We start from the raw sequence: 17,731 nt of genomic DNA, 5'->3' as shown, positions 1-17,731 counted from the left end.
CAAATTTTGATGTATACTAGAAGAGAAGTTTATGCACATGGACAACTTAAAAAGAAAAATCCATAAAATCGAGAAATTTTATTGTTGCAAACTTTGTAAAAAAAAAAAACAAGAAAAACTGGAACACAGTTCAAGTATATTTTCAAATTTTTCTTTGAAATTACTTGAAATTGCTTCGAATGTTTGTTTTAAATTAAGAAATATAGTATAATAATTAATAAAGTGATAAGTATGTATATTGAGCATTCAATGTTTGTTAATATTTATTAAGTGTCCTTCATTTGGTCAATTCTGTGTTGAAATTTGTTGAATGTTGACGCAGGCTCTTTTCGACCTGTAGATATAGATTGTTTTTTTTTTAAAATCGATATTTAATTTACAGGTTGAAAATTGTGTAATCTTCGACAAAAGTTCTAAACGTACTAATTCGAGCATCCATGTAAAAAGTCTCCCAACTGTCGGCCTTAGGATCAAGACACCCGCACCAATAATTAGCTACATGAGTGATTATATTCGACAATTCTTTTTCAGAACGACATGCACAAAGTGTTTATCATTGGTGAATGCTAGCCCTTTTGTCTCTCTTTAAATGGCAACGTATCGCTAGAAAGAGGAAGAAACGCGAGACATTGTTGTTTGACTAAGTATACATGCACGACATTATACGTTGAAGCAATATTTGACTTATATGTGGAAAGATGAGCAGGTACATCCCAATTGCTCAACTGGAATTCTAAGTCTTCAACATTTCCCGTTAGATATTGTATGTCCAATTAGATGGGATAATTATTTCGTAACTCTTCGATCATGTACGATAAACTTGAGACCATTCTTGTTCTCCAAATCCCATATTTGATGCAGCTGTCCAAAATCCATAATGGCCATCTGATCCAACATTGATGACGTCTCCTACTTACTGTTAGGTGAAATACTAACATGCAAATGCACGTATCACAAACAAGTAGTAAAAATGGACTCCTGAGAGTCGAATGTCAATCACACAGACAATAATTCAATTATCTAATTCTATGTACCGAATTTTACCAACTATATTCTTATCCAACAGAAAGGTTGTGAACGTTTTCTAATCTAAATTATTAAATAGCTAAGAAATCAAGCAAACACAATAAAATATCAATGAAAGAGGACCTAGGACTTTGAAAGAATTTATGGTCCCGAATTCGTGTTATACAGAGATGTTATCTGAAATGTTATGACACTTGAGACAAGATGCAGCGGAAATATAAAGATTAAAAGACAATGCTCAGAATTAAAAATGTTCACAAGTAAAGACTTGTGAACTTGCCCTTTACAGGACGGAAAAATATATTAAAATTAGTATTCTAAGAATACAAACAGAAGAGGTGCGAAAACTTCTTCCTTATGAATGAATCTTTTTCAAGATCATTCTTACAATCAAATCTAGATACTAAAAGAAAAATATTAAAAATTCTAGATTTCAAAGAATGTACTCATAAGGAGTACGTACAACAGATCCTAGAAACACACTAAAATTCTCGAGATTAAAACTTCAGCTCTCTTTTGTTTCTTCGAAATCTGTAGAGTTCTTGAGTCTTGAGTTTGGTATTTATAGACTTGCCAAGCTTCCACTCCTCAGCCCATGATCTGCAAGAAAACCAACCACAAGAGCACTCAAGATAACGGGTTAGTGGGTTAGTTAGGAAGTTAGAATAAACCCACAATTAAACCCACTAATCACTACTTAACCCACTAAGTCATAACACTTAGCCCACTAAGTAATAACTAAAATTTAGTTTGAAAGTAAGAGAGTTAAAAAACACTTTTGTAAATAACAACGTGTTTCGACCCCATTCCACAATTCCTTTAGTTCTTCTACCAAAGGTTGTAAGTACACATCAATGTTATTCCCAGGAGATGATGGACCAGGTATGAGTAGAGTCAAAAAGAAAAATGGCTCTTTCATGCACATCCATGGAGGTATGTTATATGGGGTCACTATCACAGGCCATGTACTGTGAGTGACACTTAAATTTTTAAATGGACTGAATCCGTCTGAAGCGAGACCAAGTCTTACATTTCGGGAATCTTTTGCAAATTCCTTATGTTGACGATCAAAGGCATGCCACACAGGAGAATCGCTAGGATGTCTCATGCATCCATCCTTAGTGCATTCTTCTTTGTGCCATCTCATTAAAGATGCTGTCTTAGATGACATAAAGATTCTCTGAAGCCTAGGTGTAAGGGGAAAATATCTCAACACCTTAGTTGCAATTTTTTTAGGCTTCACAGATGAATCTTCTTCATCAGGTACATCATTTTGACTTTGCTTATATCTTGGTGTGTTACAAATATGACAAAAGGTGTCATTTTCATGTTTTTTCCAGTATAACATGCAATCATTAGGACACGAATCAATCTTGATGCAAGAAAGTCCTAATGCCCCAATAATCTTTTGCATTTCATAATAAGACTTAGGCAAAGACTCAGTCACATCAGGAAAGCCTCTTTCAACAACTCAAGTAGCAGTGTAAATGTTTTGTTAGACCATTTACCCTTGCATTTCAAGTGAAATAATCGTAGAATACATGCAAGTTTTGAAAACTTCTTACACCCAGGATATAATTCTTGCTGGGCATCACCTAGTAACTTGTAAAAAGTTTTAGCTTGTTCATTAGGTTCTTCTCTCCTACTTTCATGTGAACCTTTAATCCCAAAAGCATCATGTACCAAATCATCCATATCATCGAACATATCAGATTGATCAAAATTATCAAATCTAGTTTGACTAGATGATGTATCTTCCCCGTGTATAACCCAATGCGTATAACCTTTAATAAATCCATCAACAAGAAGATGCTCTTTTGCTATCTCTCTACTTGCCCATTTTGCATTTTTACAGTATTTGCACGGACATATAATTTTTCCATTGAGAGATACATTAGCAAAAGCCATGTCTAGAAATTGGTTTAACCCATTTTTATATACTTTTGTAGACCTTGGTTTATGCATCCAACTCTTATCCATTACGACCCTACTGAAATAAAATATTGCACATTAACAACAAATAAACATGTGAACATCATACTCATATGATCTGAAAGATGTGCTTCAAGTAATAATAATTTCCATGACATAATAATATAAAACAAAAGGGCTGAGAAGAAAGCAATAACAAACCTTTTTCGTCACACTTATAAACCAAATAATTATTAGGTTTGCGTTTGCGACTTGTAACAAGATAGCAAAAATCGAGATGCATATCTCACAATTGATTATGATCAAGTTAGTAGATGCAATGTTCAACCAATCCAAATAATATGCAATTAGCTAAATTCATATCTTAAAAGAAACATATTTAGTACAATTCTATATTAAAAATAGTGTATTCATAAAATTTAAACAGTACCCTTAAAAATCACGATTACAATTTTATACATACACCTGAACTAGCTAATAAGAAATTTCTAAGGAGAAAACACATGCACCTTATGCAGGCTCTAACTCAAGATATATATATATATATAGATATATATATATATATATATATAGTAATGTCAAGTTAGATTAATTAAGTAAAAAAAATATCAAAAGACATCTATATTGGCTATTAAGAAACCAATGATTTAGAGGTACAAAACAATCATTTGTTCTAGATCTGTAGTAATGTTAAGAAACTAAGGTACTGATAAGTTTGGATCTAGATGAAAATATATATGTCACCCTATATGTTGCTTCTTATTATACCAAACTTCTCTTATAGAACACATTTTACGCAAGAAGGTTATGATAGTCCAAATGTACCTTATTAAAAAATAAAACATCATTGTGATAAAAAAACACGAACCTGAACAGCCGTAATACTTATTCCACGATCAAAAACTTCAGAGCGATGCGTAACCCCTACAATTATTTAACATAGATGTGTTATTATCACTTCTCCCAAACGAAAAATAGATATAACAAGTAGGATAAATACTATAGCGAATCCCTGGTAGAATCACGTAATATACAATTAGTTAGTTTAAGATAAATAAATCATCGAAATTATCGATGTTGAACTTTTTACTGATATAAAATTTTATCAGCTAATACTATCAAAATTAAGTACACAGATGACATTACAGAAACATATATACATATATTCATACAGGAAAGATGGATGTAAGATGAAATAAATAGTAATATATATAATGCTTTGTCTAGGAAAATCACACCAGTCAAGAATAAAAAAGGAAAAGAGTACCACATTAGAAAAGTCATTATTCTTCACATGTCCAGAAAAACAAATAATTTCTTTATAGAACTTTTATGAAAAAACTAGTATTTTTCTCCTACAATTTCCCAACCTCTTTTTCGGAAAATCACAGAGGTTGACATGAGAATTAATTTCTAGCATATTGTTATTTCTATTTTCAATTTATACATATACATACATACAAACTTATATAAACTACAAAATCACAATTTAGGGCTTCTAATTTAATTATTGGGAATTGTAAATCGGAGGGATAAATTTCAATCTCAATTACCGTAAAGAAAAATCAGTGCCCAAATTACTTCAGAACTCGATTAGAATCTTCTTTTTCTCGTTGTTGCTGGTGAAATAAAAAAAAAAAAAAAAAAAAAAAGATGAAGGACGTCGTTGTTGGAAGGAAGACGTACAGCAGGGTTTTTTTTGAGAAATACGGTGTATTTGGGAAGAGAATTGGGGAAAACTAAAATACCGCGAAGTATTGGCGGTATACTTTTAGTATCTCCGTAATGTATATGCATAGCCCACTAAGACTATGGCCCACCAAGCCATCTTCTCTTGACCTTTTCAATTACGGATATATGTGGAATAATAAATTGCATATATTGTATTTTTTTATTGCATAAATTGCATATATTCAATAAGTGTCCCTATAAGTTTTAAAATTAATTAAAAAAAACTAAATATTCTTATAAATTATATTTGAGGCATTTATAAAAATATGACCTAAAAAAATAAATGCCCCTATATATCTTATAAATAAGAAAATTTTATCAAGTGTCCCAACAAATTATATTTGAGGCATTTATAAAAAAATGTCCCCAATCTTATGTCGTAATAGCTACATTTTGTTGTAGTGTCTCTTTTGTTTCTTCGAAATCTGTAGAGTTCTTGAGTCTTGAGTTTGGTATTTATAGACTTGCCAAGCTTCCACTCCTCAGCCCATGATCTGCAAGAAAACCAACCACAAGAGCACTCAAGATAACGGGTTAGTGGGTTAGTTAGGAAGTTAGAATAAACCCACAATTAAACCCACTAATCACTACTTAACCCACTAAGTCATAACACTTAGCCCACTAAGTAATAACTAAAATTTAGTTTGAAAGTAAGAGAGTTAAAAAACACTTTTGTAAATAACAACGTGTTTCAGACTTTATTTTCACCCCTATGCATTAATTCGTCCCCCAATTAAACCTCTATCATGCAAGTTACGACTTCTGATTATCAACCTGAGACAAGAGATTACTTATAATACGTTGTCGCATATATCGTACGTCTATTATTCACAAACAACTCACTATATATCTATGCAAACCAGTTATGAATAAATCATTAAATATCAAGTCTCTTCATCTAAGGTGATATTTGTATGTCTACAATATCATATGCAATTAACACACTAATCTAGTGGAAACTACTTGAAGGCTCTTCTATCCCTGTTATAATTATTAAAACGATTTGTGGATTAAATTTTAACAATAACACATATCAACATTAGCTAGATTAATGCACTAAATAAACTCTAATAGAAGAAATAATCAAGAAATCAAAATTGCATAATATCAGAAAACTAGGTTCAAAATCACCACATAGGGTTCCGACAAAATCATAGATTAAAAGTTTTAGCTACTCATGTTCTTAAACGAAAAGCAACAAAATAAATTAAAATACATAGATTAAGAAGAAGAATAAAAGAAAAAAACTATGATAGAAGATTTGTCAAGTCTTCGTCTTTGCTTCTCCGTTTACTCGCTTTTGTAGCTCTAAAAAAGCGTAAAATTAAGGTCTTGATTTTCGCGCAAGGTGTTGCTCTTATATAGTGCGTATACTTGGTAAAAGGGTCATGGATTCCTTGTACAAATAAAATTCTCTTTCCGCGCTCGAATAAAATCTCAGACGGCCGTCCGTAAATTAGTTCATTTTCTCGGAATATGTTGATGATAACACCTACATGCAAGTGCATGTATCGAACAAGTAATATAGTGGACAATTGAGTTCGAATCGATCCCACGAAGAATATTCAACTATTCAATTATAAGCGCTACATTCTACACCTATGTTTAAGCCCACCCAACACAGTCGAATGTTGAGTTGATTCAACTAAACTAAACTAAACTAAACTAATAATATAAATTAACTAAGAAAAGAAAAACAAGTAAGCAATAACACGAAGAGTGATCAAATTAAAAAGCCTTAAGATTTTATCTTGCCCCTGTGTGATTATCGATTCCCCAATTTCATCAATTATGCAACCAACTAATTCGGATAACTAACCTGAGATGCTAATTTATTCATAAATTGCTTCCGCGTGTATTATGACTCGATTAGTCAGAACTAAATTACTGTATTCATACGCAATTCAATCAAGTAAAAAACACTGAGCACAAATCTCAATAATAGCTACCTAAGAGGTTAGCTATATTCCTATGATAACACAACAAAGGTTCTTCTACCACAATTCTAATTGTTGAACCGATCTTCCGAGACTTGCATTCAACAATAACAATATAGCACATAAAGTGATCAAGTCATGCACTTAATAAATCAATTAGAAGAAATAATCTTAAACTTATACTTGCATAAACTCATAGAATTGAGTTCACAAATCCCACATAAAACTCGAATAAAAAATCCAAAAAACTAAAATTTTAGATACTCATAATTATAATAAAAATAGAAATATAATTCATAATAAAAGAAAATAAAACTATGCTTGAAATTTTTGAGTTACTGTCTTCCCTTCTAACTTCTTGCTCCGAATTGTGAGATTGGACCCCTAATTTTCGTACTTGAGGTTTTTTTTAATATGGTGTCAAGACTCGGTATCAAGTAGGGATTTTCTTGTGCTATTAAAATTCCTAACCGGGCAAAAATCAATATTTCGAAAGGCCGCCCGAGTTTCATGTAAAACTTTCGGAAGACCGTCTCATTTTCTGAGACTCTCTGACTCTTTTTGCAAAACCGGATGGCCATCCGATTCTGCAGTGTAATTCTAGGACGACTGTCCGAGACTTCTTCTGGTCTCCGTTTGACTTTATGTCCATTTTAGCTTGTTTCCGGTCTCCGGCGTTGACTTTTTTTTTTTAATTTGTTTTTCTTAGAAAAAAAATATTTTAATTAATATTACTGTCTTGACTACTAAATTACTGTCTCAGACATTAATATTACTGTTTGAGACAGTAATATTATGAATATCATTTTCCCGAACAGTAATATTATTAATATTATTGTCTAAGACAGTTAAATTACTGTTGGAGACAGTAATTTAGCATCCAATGCAATAATAGTAATTAAAATAATTTCTTTTAAGAAAAAAAAAGAGTCAATTAACAGTTAAATTACTGTCTCCGATAGTTAAATAACTGCTGGAGACAGTAATTTAGCAAGGAATACAGTAATATTAATTAAAAATATTTTTTTGAAGAATAAAAAAGTCAATTAACAGTTAAATTACTGCCTCCGACAGTTAAATAACTGCTGGAGACAGTAATTTAGCAACGAATACAGTAATATTAATTAAAAATATTGTTTTAAGAATAAAAAAGTCAATTAACAGTTAAATTACTGTCTCCGACAGTTAAATAACTGTTGGAGACAGTAATTTAGCAACGAATACAGTAATATAAGTAAAATATTTTTGAAGGAAAAAAAAATAAAAAAGGTCAATTAACAGTTAAATTACTTTCTCCGGCAGTTATTACGACAGTCAAATAACTGCGGGAGACAATAATTTAGCAGCTAAGACAGTAATATTAATTAAAATATTTTTTTTAAGAAAAAATTAAAAAAAAAGAAAAAAAAAAGTCAACGCCGGAGACCCGGCGGTCAACGGCAGTTGACCGGCCGGAAACAAATTTCCTTATTTACAAATAAGTTTGAATGGGCGAATTTATTTAAAAGACAAAAATGTTGAATGTCCCTCTTTTAATTAAGTGCCCTTATCATGTGCCTAATTCTCATTTACCCTTCCCTAATAATCCCATTCTAAATAGTAAATCCATAAAAAGAGTACTGGATTTATAAAGAGTATTGGATTTATATCTAACTAATATCTACTGGTTTTACTTTAACGATCCCATAATTACTAATGGATTTATAATAGGATAACTAAAAATATATTTTAATTAGTATAATATATTAAGCGCATGCATGCAAGAGAGACTCCTATCCTAAACTAAATACAACTACTCTCTCCCTATATATACAACTGCCCAGTTATTCTCATAGCATAATTTAATTAATTTGATATATCGTATACATATATCGCCCCTCTTTTCTCTCTCTCTTGATCTAGTTTTAATTAGTTTCAATGGGTGGTGTTTCGTTTGACGGAAGAAGTCCTCCACCTTCGTACCCCGGCAAACTCACACCCTATGTTCTCCTAACTGTTTTGGCCGGAGCCGCCGGTGGTTTGATTTTTGGCTACGATCTTGGTATATCTGGTACGTATATATATACCTCCTACTTATAATCCTTATGAATTACTATCTATCTATATATATATGATATATTCTTATGAATTATTTTGACACCAATCTGTCTTTCTTGAATTATTAGGTGGGGTGACTTCTATGGCGCCTTTCTTGGAAAAGTTCTTCCCCGACGTTTACGAGAGGCAACAATCGATCACGTCGACCAACCAGTACTGCAAGTTTAACAGCCCTACACTCCAATTGTTCACATCCTCCTTGTACTTGGCTGCCCTCTTCGCCTCCTTAGCCGCGGGGGAGGTCACCAAGAAATTCGGCCGTCGTATATCCATGATGATGGCCGGATTTATCTTCTTGTTCGGCGCCGCCCTCAACGCCGGTGCTGTCCATCTATCCATGCTCATCTTGGGCCGTATTCTACTTGGCATCGGCATTGGCTTTGCTAATCAGGTATTTTATTTTTTTATTTATTTTTCTCTGTTTTTAAATATGGTTATGCATGATATTTAATTTACTAAACCCAATTAATTTCTTGAATTAACGTGTGCAGTCGGTGCCTTTGTATCTTTCCGAGATGTCTCCGTACAACTACCGTGGAAGGTTCAACATTTGTTTCCAGTTGATGATCACAATTGGGATACTATGCGCCAATTTGATCAACTTCGGGACGGCCAAGATTAGCGGCGGCTGGGGGTGGCGCCTGAGCTTGGGCCTTGCCGGAGTCCCCGCCGTGATAATCCTCATCGCTTCCTTCTTCCTCTCCGACACACCCAACTCCATGGTCCAAAGAGGGAGGGAGATTGAAGCCAAAGCCCTTCTGAAGCGCATACGTGGCGTTGATGACGTGGACGCCGAATTCAACGACATGCTGGCGGCCAAGAACGAAGCAGACCTCGTGGAGAGTCCGTGGAGGAATCTTTTTGGAACAAAGTGCTACAGACCCCAACTTGCCATGTCCATTCTCATCCCTTTCTTCCAGCAGTTCACCGGAATCAACGTCATCATGTTCTACGCTCCAGTGCTCTTCCAGAGCCTCGGTTTCGGTTCGGACGCCTCACTTATCTCGTCAGTGATCACCGGCGTTGTCAACATGTTTGCCACCGGAGTGTCAATCTATGGATCCGATCGGTGGGGGAGGAGGAGCCTCTTCCTCGAAGGCGGCGTGCAAATGTTCATTTTCCAGTCACTCATAGCGGGGCTAATCGGGTGGAGATTCGGGGTGTCGGGAAACGTGACGGATATACCCTTTTGGTTCGCCGCTGTGGTGGTCGTGTGCATATGCGTGTACGTAATGGGGTTCGCGTGGTCGTGGGGACCGCTGGGGTGGCTGTACCCGAGCGAGATATTCCCTCTCGAGGTCAGGTCGGCTGCACAGAGCATAACGGTGGCCGTCAACATGGCCTTCACATTCATAGTCGGGCAATGCTTCCTCACAATGCTCTGCTCAATGAAGTACGGTCTATTCATATTCTTTGCATTCTTCGTGGCGGTGATGACATTGTTCTGCTATTTCTTCATGCCGGAGACAAAGAATATTCCGATCGAGGAGATGACGCAGGTCTGGAGGAGCCATTGGTTCTGGAAGAGGTTTATGAATGAGCCAAATGACCCTGTCAATAAGGCCATCGCCATGAGCAAATTGAGAGACCGAGTTTGATATATCTAGGGAACGTACTCTTGCGTTTTATTTTTCTATTATTGCTAATTCCTGCTTTTGTATATAAATATTTAGACGTAGATAGTTTAATTAGTTGGAGGAGGAACGAAACATATTATCGTTTCTCAATATATATATATATATTTTTATTCTTCAATATATGACATTTTTTCATGTTTTGTTTTTTGGGGTTTTATGCAAAAGTCCCCAACCAAGCATGTTTATTATTCTAGGTGATATATCTCTTTCACCAATAAGTAGTGGTGAAAATCGGACGGAATGGATCGGAAATAGCTTTTTCGGAAAATTTCCAATTTTTTTCGGAAGTAAAAAATGGGTTCCAAATTTCGGAATGCCTCGGAATCAGCGGAATTTCGGAAATTTCGGAAATTACATTAATTTATAATTTATGCTCCAAATTCGGAAATTACATTAGTTTTCACAATATTTTTCTATCTTTTTTGAAATTTTGCAAGAAAATCCAAAAGAGAATTCGAGAAAACGCAATAATAAAAATACATGTAGGAACAACAAATTAAAAATTTGAAACATAGATTTTCTTATAAGTAAAAATGCAACACAAAGTTTCTTATACCAATTAATTTTTAAATATAATGTTTTAATTTACTTGATCCTTCGTTATTTATATTTTCCATATAAAATATAACATAAGTTCTATTATGAAATTACAAAATATATCATAAAACTACATTATATATTTCGAAAAACCATTAAAATATTCGGAACTAAAATCATATTGGAAATCGGAATTTCCGAAAATTTTAAATATCATTCCAATTCCGTTCCAATTAAATTCGGAAGAATCGGAAATCGGAACTTCGGAAATCGGAAAGAAAAATGCGGTTCCAAATTTGGATATTTTCGGATCGGAATTGGCGGAATTCGGAAATTTCATTCCAATTTTCACCCCTACAAGAAGCCTATCCCTTTAATATTTATTATGACTAAAGGAAACATTCATGTATATCCCAATATTACCCTCAACCATTTATACCCAATTCTTAATTGTACCCCAATTTATCAATTCTATCAACAAAAATTCAATTTAATCTCAATTTGACCCCAAATTTAAGAAATTACTCAATTTTGACCCAAATTTTTTTTTTCAAATTTTTTTTTTTGCCTCCGGATTCCGGCATTGACTTTTCAACTTTTTCTTTTATTCCGGATTTTTTCGCTGGTTTCCGGCGGTGACTTTTTTATTTTTTCTTTTCTTCCGGATTTTTTCGCCGGTTTCCGCCGTTGAATTTTTTTAGTGTTTTTTTAAGTTTTTTTTTTTTTTTTTCCACGTCCGCCGCTAAACGTTGACCGTAATTGTGCTGTTACTGACAGTAAATTAACGTAATTATACTGTCAATGATAGTTAATTAATGTAATTGTACTGCCGTTGACATTACATTTATGTAATTGTGCTGCCGTTGGTAGTAAATTAATGTAATATTATTATTTTTTATTTTTTATTATTTTTTTTATTTTCTTTGATTTGTTGACAAGTCAACGTAATTATATTACTGTCGTTGACAGTAAAATAACTGTAAATGCAATAATATTACTATCAACAACATCAATATTATTTTTTTTGGGGATTTTTGTTTTGTTTGAGTTATTCACGGAGTAACGTAATAATATTACTGTCTATTATTGTAATATTACTGTAAACACAATAATATTACTGTGGTTGACGGTAATATTATTGTTGTTATAGTAATATTGTTGTCAACCACATCAATATTATTATTTTGTTTGGATTTTTTGTTTGTTTGAGTTATTCACGGAGTAACGTAATAATATTACTGTCTATTATTGTAATATTACTGTGGTTGACGGTAATATTACTGTTGCTATAGTAATATTACTGTCACTCACACTAATATTAATTCTTTTGGTTTTTTTTATTATGTTTACATATGTTGAACGGTCAACATTGTAATATTACTTTATTACACAATAATAATGAGTTTTGTTGTGTTAATATTAACTAATGACCATACCCGTGCGCTGCACGGGTGCCATTGCAAAACGGAAGAAAATAATTATTTAAATACATGACAATAAAAATTATAATAAAAAAAATTATTGAATAATATTAAAATATTTTTGACCCTGAATTTTTTTTTCCAGCAAGATTCCTGCGTTGACCTGGCGGTTCTCCAACGTCGTTATTTTTTTTGGCTTTTTTTTTTAAACTCTTTTTTTCTGAAAAAAATTTCCGTCCGGTCAACCGTCGTTGACCGCCAATCTCCGACCTTAATTTTTTTTTCTTTCTAAATTATTGTGTTAACAACAAAATTATTGTGTTATCACAAAATATTTATGTTATTGCTATGTGCCTTGAGGACACAAGCCAAATATTTCATAATGAAAATGTGTCTAGAAGACACCGAATAAATTATTATTGCTTCATTTTCAAGAAACGAGTACTTAATTTGAAGTATGTGTCTTGAACACATAAGTAAAAGTAACATTACATCTAGTTACTTATGAAGAAGAAGAGAGATAAATATTTGATCCCATTTTACTTCATCAAAGATATAAAATATCCTTGAAATATTCTGATTTTTCTTTTTATTCTAAATTTTGTTGTGACTAGCTCGTACAAAATTTGCCCACTTGGTTTTGTAGTGTTTGTTATAAGAAGAAGAATAAGACAATTACATGCTACAATAATACAACAGCTAAAAATAATTTTTCTCCGCTAAGTTGCTATTCTAAGGATATAAGACGAAAAGATACATTGTTTAGCACAAATCTTGTAACACTCGAATCTTAGTGCTCGCTTGCTTCAAATCAAAGAAAATGAAAATTAATTATTGAAAAGAAGGGACATCAAAATCAACAAAGAAACCAAAATTTTCGATGATGGAGAAATAATGCCAGTAGAGAGAAACTGAGATGTGCCTCGGAAGGTGAGAGAACACGTGGGGAAGAGAAGTTGCACCGGTTGAGAAGAGAAATTGAAGAAGAGCAATTCGTTCTATGTCGGTTGTTATTGCTCGAAAAAAGGGGAAATACAAAATTAACCTGCAGCGCAGCGGAAAGAAAAAAATTAAGGAAACAGAACTCCATAAAATAAACACATACGAATTCTAGAAACCTTTGAGGACGGTCACATATAATTTAATTTATCGCCACCAACAAAAACATGCGAAAAAGCAAAACACATACGAATTCTAGAAACCTTTGAGCACAAACTATATGTTGTAAGCAAACTTAAACAAAATACGTATCTACAAAACCAAAATAAAAAAAATAACAGAGCAATTTTGAGCAAGGGAAAAGAATACATAAATCTAAATCAGATATGGCAATAAATGATTTGTAGGGAAATAGAAGTGTTCGAACCTATTGATAAGCAAGAATATTGAGAATGGAGATAAAGAAGGGAATTAACTTTTAAGCAGTGATGTCAAAAGCCAATGGAATCTCACAGGGAATCTATAAAATTTGTACGATAATGAAGAATTGAGATGAGATCGTGTCCCTCATGAAGATCGTGGTTGCAGAGGTTAAAGAAAGATCGTGTGTTTAGTTTTTACTGCATCGGTTAAAGAATGATCGTAATTCATTTTATTGGTAACCATGAAATACGGAAGCTTATGTTTTATATATATTCATCGTGTATTCAATTTTGTACAAATGAGAGGGCAATTTTTATTTATTTTATTTATTTATTGAGAAACCGTATGAAAAAACTGCTAAGATATGAATTGTCAAAAGTACCCATAGGTTTAGGTCGAGGGTTATAGGTCAAAATATATTTCTTTTATATATAAGATGTGCTAGAGATTAATATAGAAATATTACTGTGTTAAACTATAGTTTAGTTAATTTTACTGTGTTTAACAGTAATATAGTTAATATTACTGTCAATCACAGCAATATTGCTATTTAAACGGGGAAAAAAAAAGTTACAGAAAAAAAAAAGAAGAAAACAAAATTAAAAAAGTCAACGCCGGAATACGGAAGAAAGAAAAAAAAAAAAAAAGTGGAAAATTCACCGCCGGATTCTGGCGGGAAAAAAATTTTGAAAAAAAAAGTTTTGGGTCAAAATTGAATAATTTGTGAAATTTGGGGTCAAATTGAAGTTGAATTAAGTTAAGGATGAAATTGGAGCATATTAAAGTATGAGGGGTTATAAAAATCTGGACCATGTGTGGACTTATTCGTAAAGGAGATTTTTGTCTGGATCTCTTTATGAATAAGTACCCATTGATGGGTTTATTTGTAATATGCCCTTGTTTTTTAAGTTAATTGTGACTTTTCCAAATATGTATAAAATTTGGCATTTGTACACAATTCATTTTGAATCCAAACAAACTTGCCGTTGGAAGTTATTGTGCTAAATTCAAATTATGTTGATTCAAGATTTTTTCGACCCTACACCCAGTGATAAACATCGAGTGCGTCTTCTGCTGCCACCTGTCCTTTTTTTTTTGTATCTATATAATATATTTCCGGCTAGCGTATATCTTTAGGGGTATTTAAAAAAAAAAAAAACACGTGGCAGCAGAAGACCCGCCCGGTATTTATCACCGGGTGTAGGGTCGAAGGAGCCGTTGATTCAACATGAGAGGAACTAAATGCACATAGGTCCACACAAAAAAACAATCTTACAAATAAAACCATACCCATTTCTATCAATTTCATCCATTATACTCTAACTTCCTCAAATTACACATTAACCCTAGATTTGAACAAACATATCTCATTAACCCCCATTTTAATATTTTTTTGAAAAAAAAAATTCTTTTTTTGACCCTGAATTTTTTTTTCCAGCAAGATTCCCGCGTTGACCTGGCGGTTCTCCAACGTCGTTTTTTTTTGGCTTTTTTTTAAAACTATTTTTTTCTGAAAGAATTTTCCGTCCGGTCAACCGTCGTTGACCGCCAATCTCCGACCTTAATTTTTTTTTTCTTTCTAAATTATTGTGTTAACAACAAAATTATTGTCTGAAATAGTAATATTGGATACCAAAACAGTATATTACTAAAGTTACTGTCCCAACAGTAATATTACTCATATTACTGCCCCAAAGAGTAATATTATTGCATGCTACGGTAATATTACGGACGGAAACAGTAATACTATGGTCGAATAAGGCAAAATTGCAGGTCAAGACGATTAAATTAATTAATACAGTAAAATTACTGCCTCTGATAGTTAAATTACTGTTTTAGACAATAACTTAGAAGTCAAGACAGTAATATTAATTAAAATATTTTTTTTAAGAAACAATAAAAAAAAAAAACAAAAAAAAAAAAACGTCAACACGTGAGACAGTAATATTAATGACTCAGATCGTTAAATTATTGTGATCGACAGTTAAATTACTGTTGAAGACAGTAATTTAGCAGTCAAGACAGTAATTAATTAAAATAATTTTTTTAAGAAAAACAAAATTAAAAAAAAAAAAAAAAAGTCAACGGCGGTTGACTTGCCGAAAGAAAAAATTTGAAAAAAATAAAGATTTCAAAAAAAATAAATAAATAACTAAAAAAAAGTCAACGTCGGAGGCAGGCGGTTGACCTGCCAGAAAAAAAAATTCAGAAAAAAAAAATTGAAAAAAGAAAAAGAAAAAGTCAACGACGGCTGACCTGCGGTCTCCGTCGGTGGCTGGTCAAAATCGGAATAAGGGTCAAAATTGGTTAGTTAGTGAAATTGTGCTAAATTGGAGTGTAAATCATGTAATTGGAGTTGAATTCGGGTTTTGAGGTATTGAGGGTAATTTTGGTATATATAAAAGGGTTTTGCTTATTTGCAAAATAAGTTTGAATGAGCTGCAATTATTTGGAAGATAAAAAAGTTAGATGTCCTTTTTTTGATTAAAATGTCCTTGTCATGGTCATATTTGCCATTTACCCTAATTTTTTATTAGTTTTTTTATCTCCTAAATATTATTTTAGATTTTTATCCCCTAAATATTATTTTAGATTTTTATCTACTCGGCTACCATCTCCTATTTCTAACCCAATCACTCCTAATTTTCAGTTATAAACATCTCTAATGCACAACCAATTAAAAGAAGGGCTATTTTATATTCACCCGTCGGTACCAAATAAACTAGAGATAAACTCAAGCCAAAATCATCATTTGACATACCCCACTGGAGAGGCGAAGGTACTATACAACCATAATATTCAATTTTCGGTCAAACTGCATTCAGTATTTCTAGTCCTGCATTTAGCATTTTCAGTGATTTATTTATTACTATTTTTCTTTTCTTTTTTCTTTTTTTTTTCCTTTTTTTAAACCTGATTGTTTAATTTATATATTTTATTTTTTAATTTTTTTCTTTTTTTTTATTTTTTATTTTTTTTCAATTTTTTTTTTTAAATCAATATGTTTACTGAACTGAAAAATAACTATACGTAACTGTAGTAAACTATAGTAATTCGTAGTTATGTTCTTTTTTCTTTACCCAATATTTTTAGTCGATCAGTTATATATACACACGAATACTGGATTAGACAAAAGAAATTCATAAACCTCAAGAACAAAAATTTACAAATTTTAACATTTATGTTATAAATCACCTCAAAACCAATAAAATACAAATCGAAAATACACAAATATATGCATATGTAACTACATGTTACTATATGTAACTAGTAATGTATAATAATATATAGTAATGTACAGTCATGTATACAATCTGTTGAATACTATAACTTGAAACAGATGTAACTTCAATAAAAAAATTTAACACCTTCAAGGAGAGGATCAATGGCTTTCATTAAGCTGCAATTGCAAAATCAAAACAAAAAAATTATTTTAGTGCAAATCAACAAAAAATGAAGAAATATCAAAACACTCAAAAATCAACAAACACTAAGAGATTGAGAGATAGAGAAAGAGAGAGAGGCCATAGCGGCAAAATGCTTTGAATTGTAGACCAAACCGCCAATGGCTCTTTGCCCCAAGCGCCCTCCTACCAAAACCCTAGCCGCCGCTAACCACCCAAGGTTCCGCAGTGACAAATGAAAAAAATTATAGAAATAAATATGAAAATATAAATGTAACACCCCACGGGTTCAAAACACGATAATTTCTAAACCGTGAAAGCCTCTAGTCACGTAAATGCTAGATTTTACCAAAAAGATTAGGGCTATACGTGAATTATTGATATCCGAATCATTAGATATCAAATTTATTACGTGACCTTATGTGCCTATGTGTTTCGGTAATTATGCATGCATATTAGGAATTATCATAATATATAATATAGATATATATGTATGTGTGTGCCGTGTATGTGTGTGTGTGTAATTAGGGGTGGATTATTAAATAATTTGAAATTTAGTAAATGATTATCCTAAAGCCTAGCCTAACCCCTACTACACCATTCCTACACTCCACCTCTAGCATGCTCCATAAGAAGGTCAAGAGTCT

General features: G+C 32.5%; 1 protein-coding gene and 1 long non-coding RNA gene across 2 annotated transcripts; one reads left to right on the top strand and one right to left on the bottom strand.

The window, feature by feature from the left end:
* Window positions 1-1,270: 1,270 nt before the first annotated feature.
* Window positions 1,271-4,717, bottom strand: LOC148766389 (uncharacterized). Its single transcript, XR_016034925.1, has 3 exons — window positions 4,512-4,717; window positions 3,827-3,882; window positions 1,271-1,626 (listed from the first exon to the last, which is right to left on the bottom strand). It is a non-coding gene; the product is annotated as an uncharacterized LOC148766389 (long non-coding RNA).
* Window positions 4,718-8,489: 3,772 nt separating this feature from the next.
* On the top strand, window positions 8,490-10,458 carry LOC105965819 (sugar transport protein 1). The gene is made up of 3 exons (XM_012990371.2): window positions 8,490-8,676; window positions 8,792-9,114; window positions 9,215-10,458. The coding sequence occupies exons 1-3, from the start codon at window positions 8,544-8,546 to the stop codon at window positions 10,319-10,321; spliced, it is 1,563 nt and encodes a 520-aa protein (XP_012845825.2). The 5' UTR covers window positions 8,490-8,543; the 3' UTR covers window positions 10,322-10,458.
* The last annotated feature ends 7,273 nt before the right edge of the window (window positions 10,459-17,731 follow it).

The sequence above is a fragment of the Erythranthe guttata genome, chromosome 12, assembly GCF_056151865.1.
Source record: "Erythranthe guttata isolate IM_541 chromosome 12, IM_541, whole genome shotgun sequence".
NCBI classification, from domain to species: domain Eukaryota; kingdom Viridiplantae; phylum Streptophyta; class Magnoliopsida; order Lamiales; family Phrymaceae; genus Erythranthe; species Erythranthe guttata.
The sequence above is the reverse complement of the archived record's forward strand: the minus strand, read 5'-3'. Positions and strand labels throughout refer to the sequence as shown.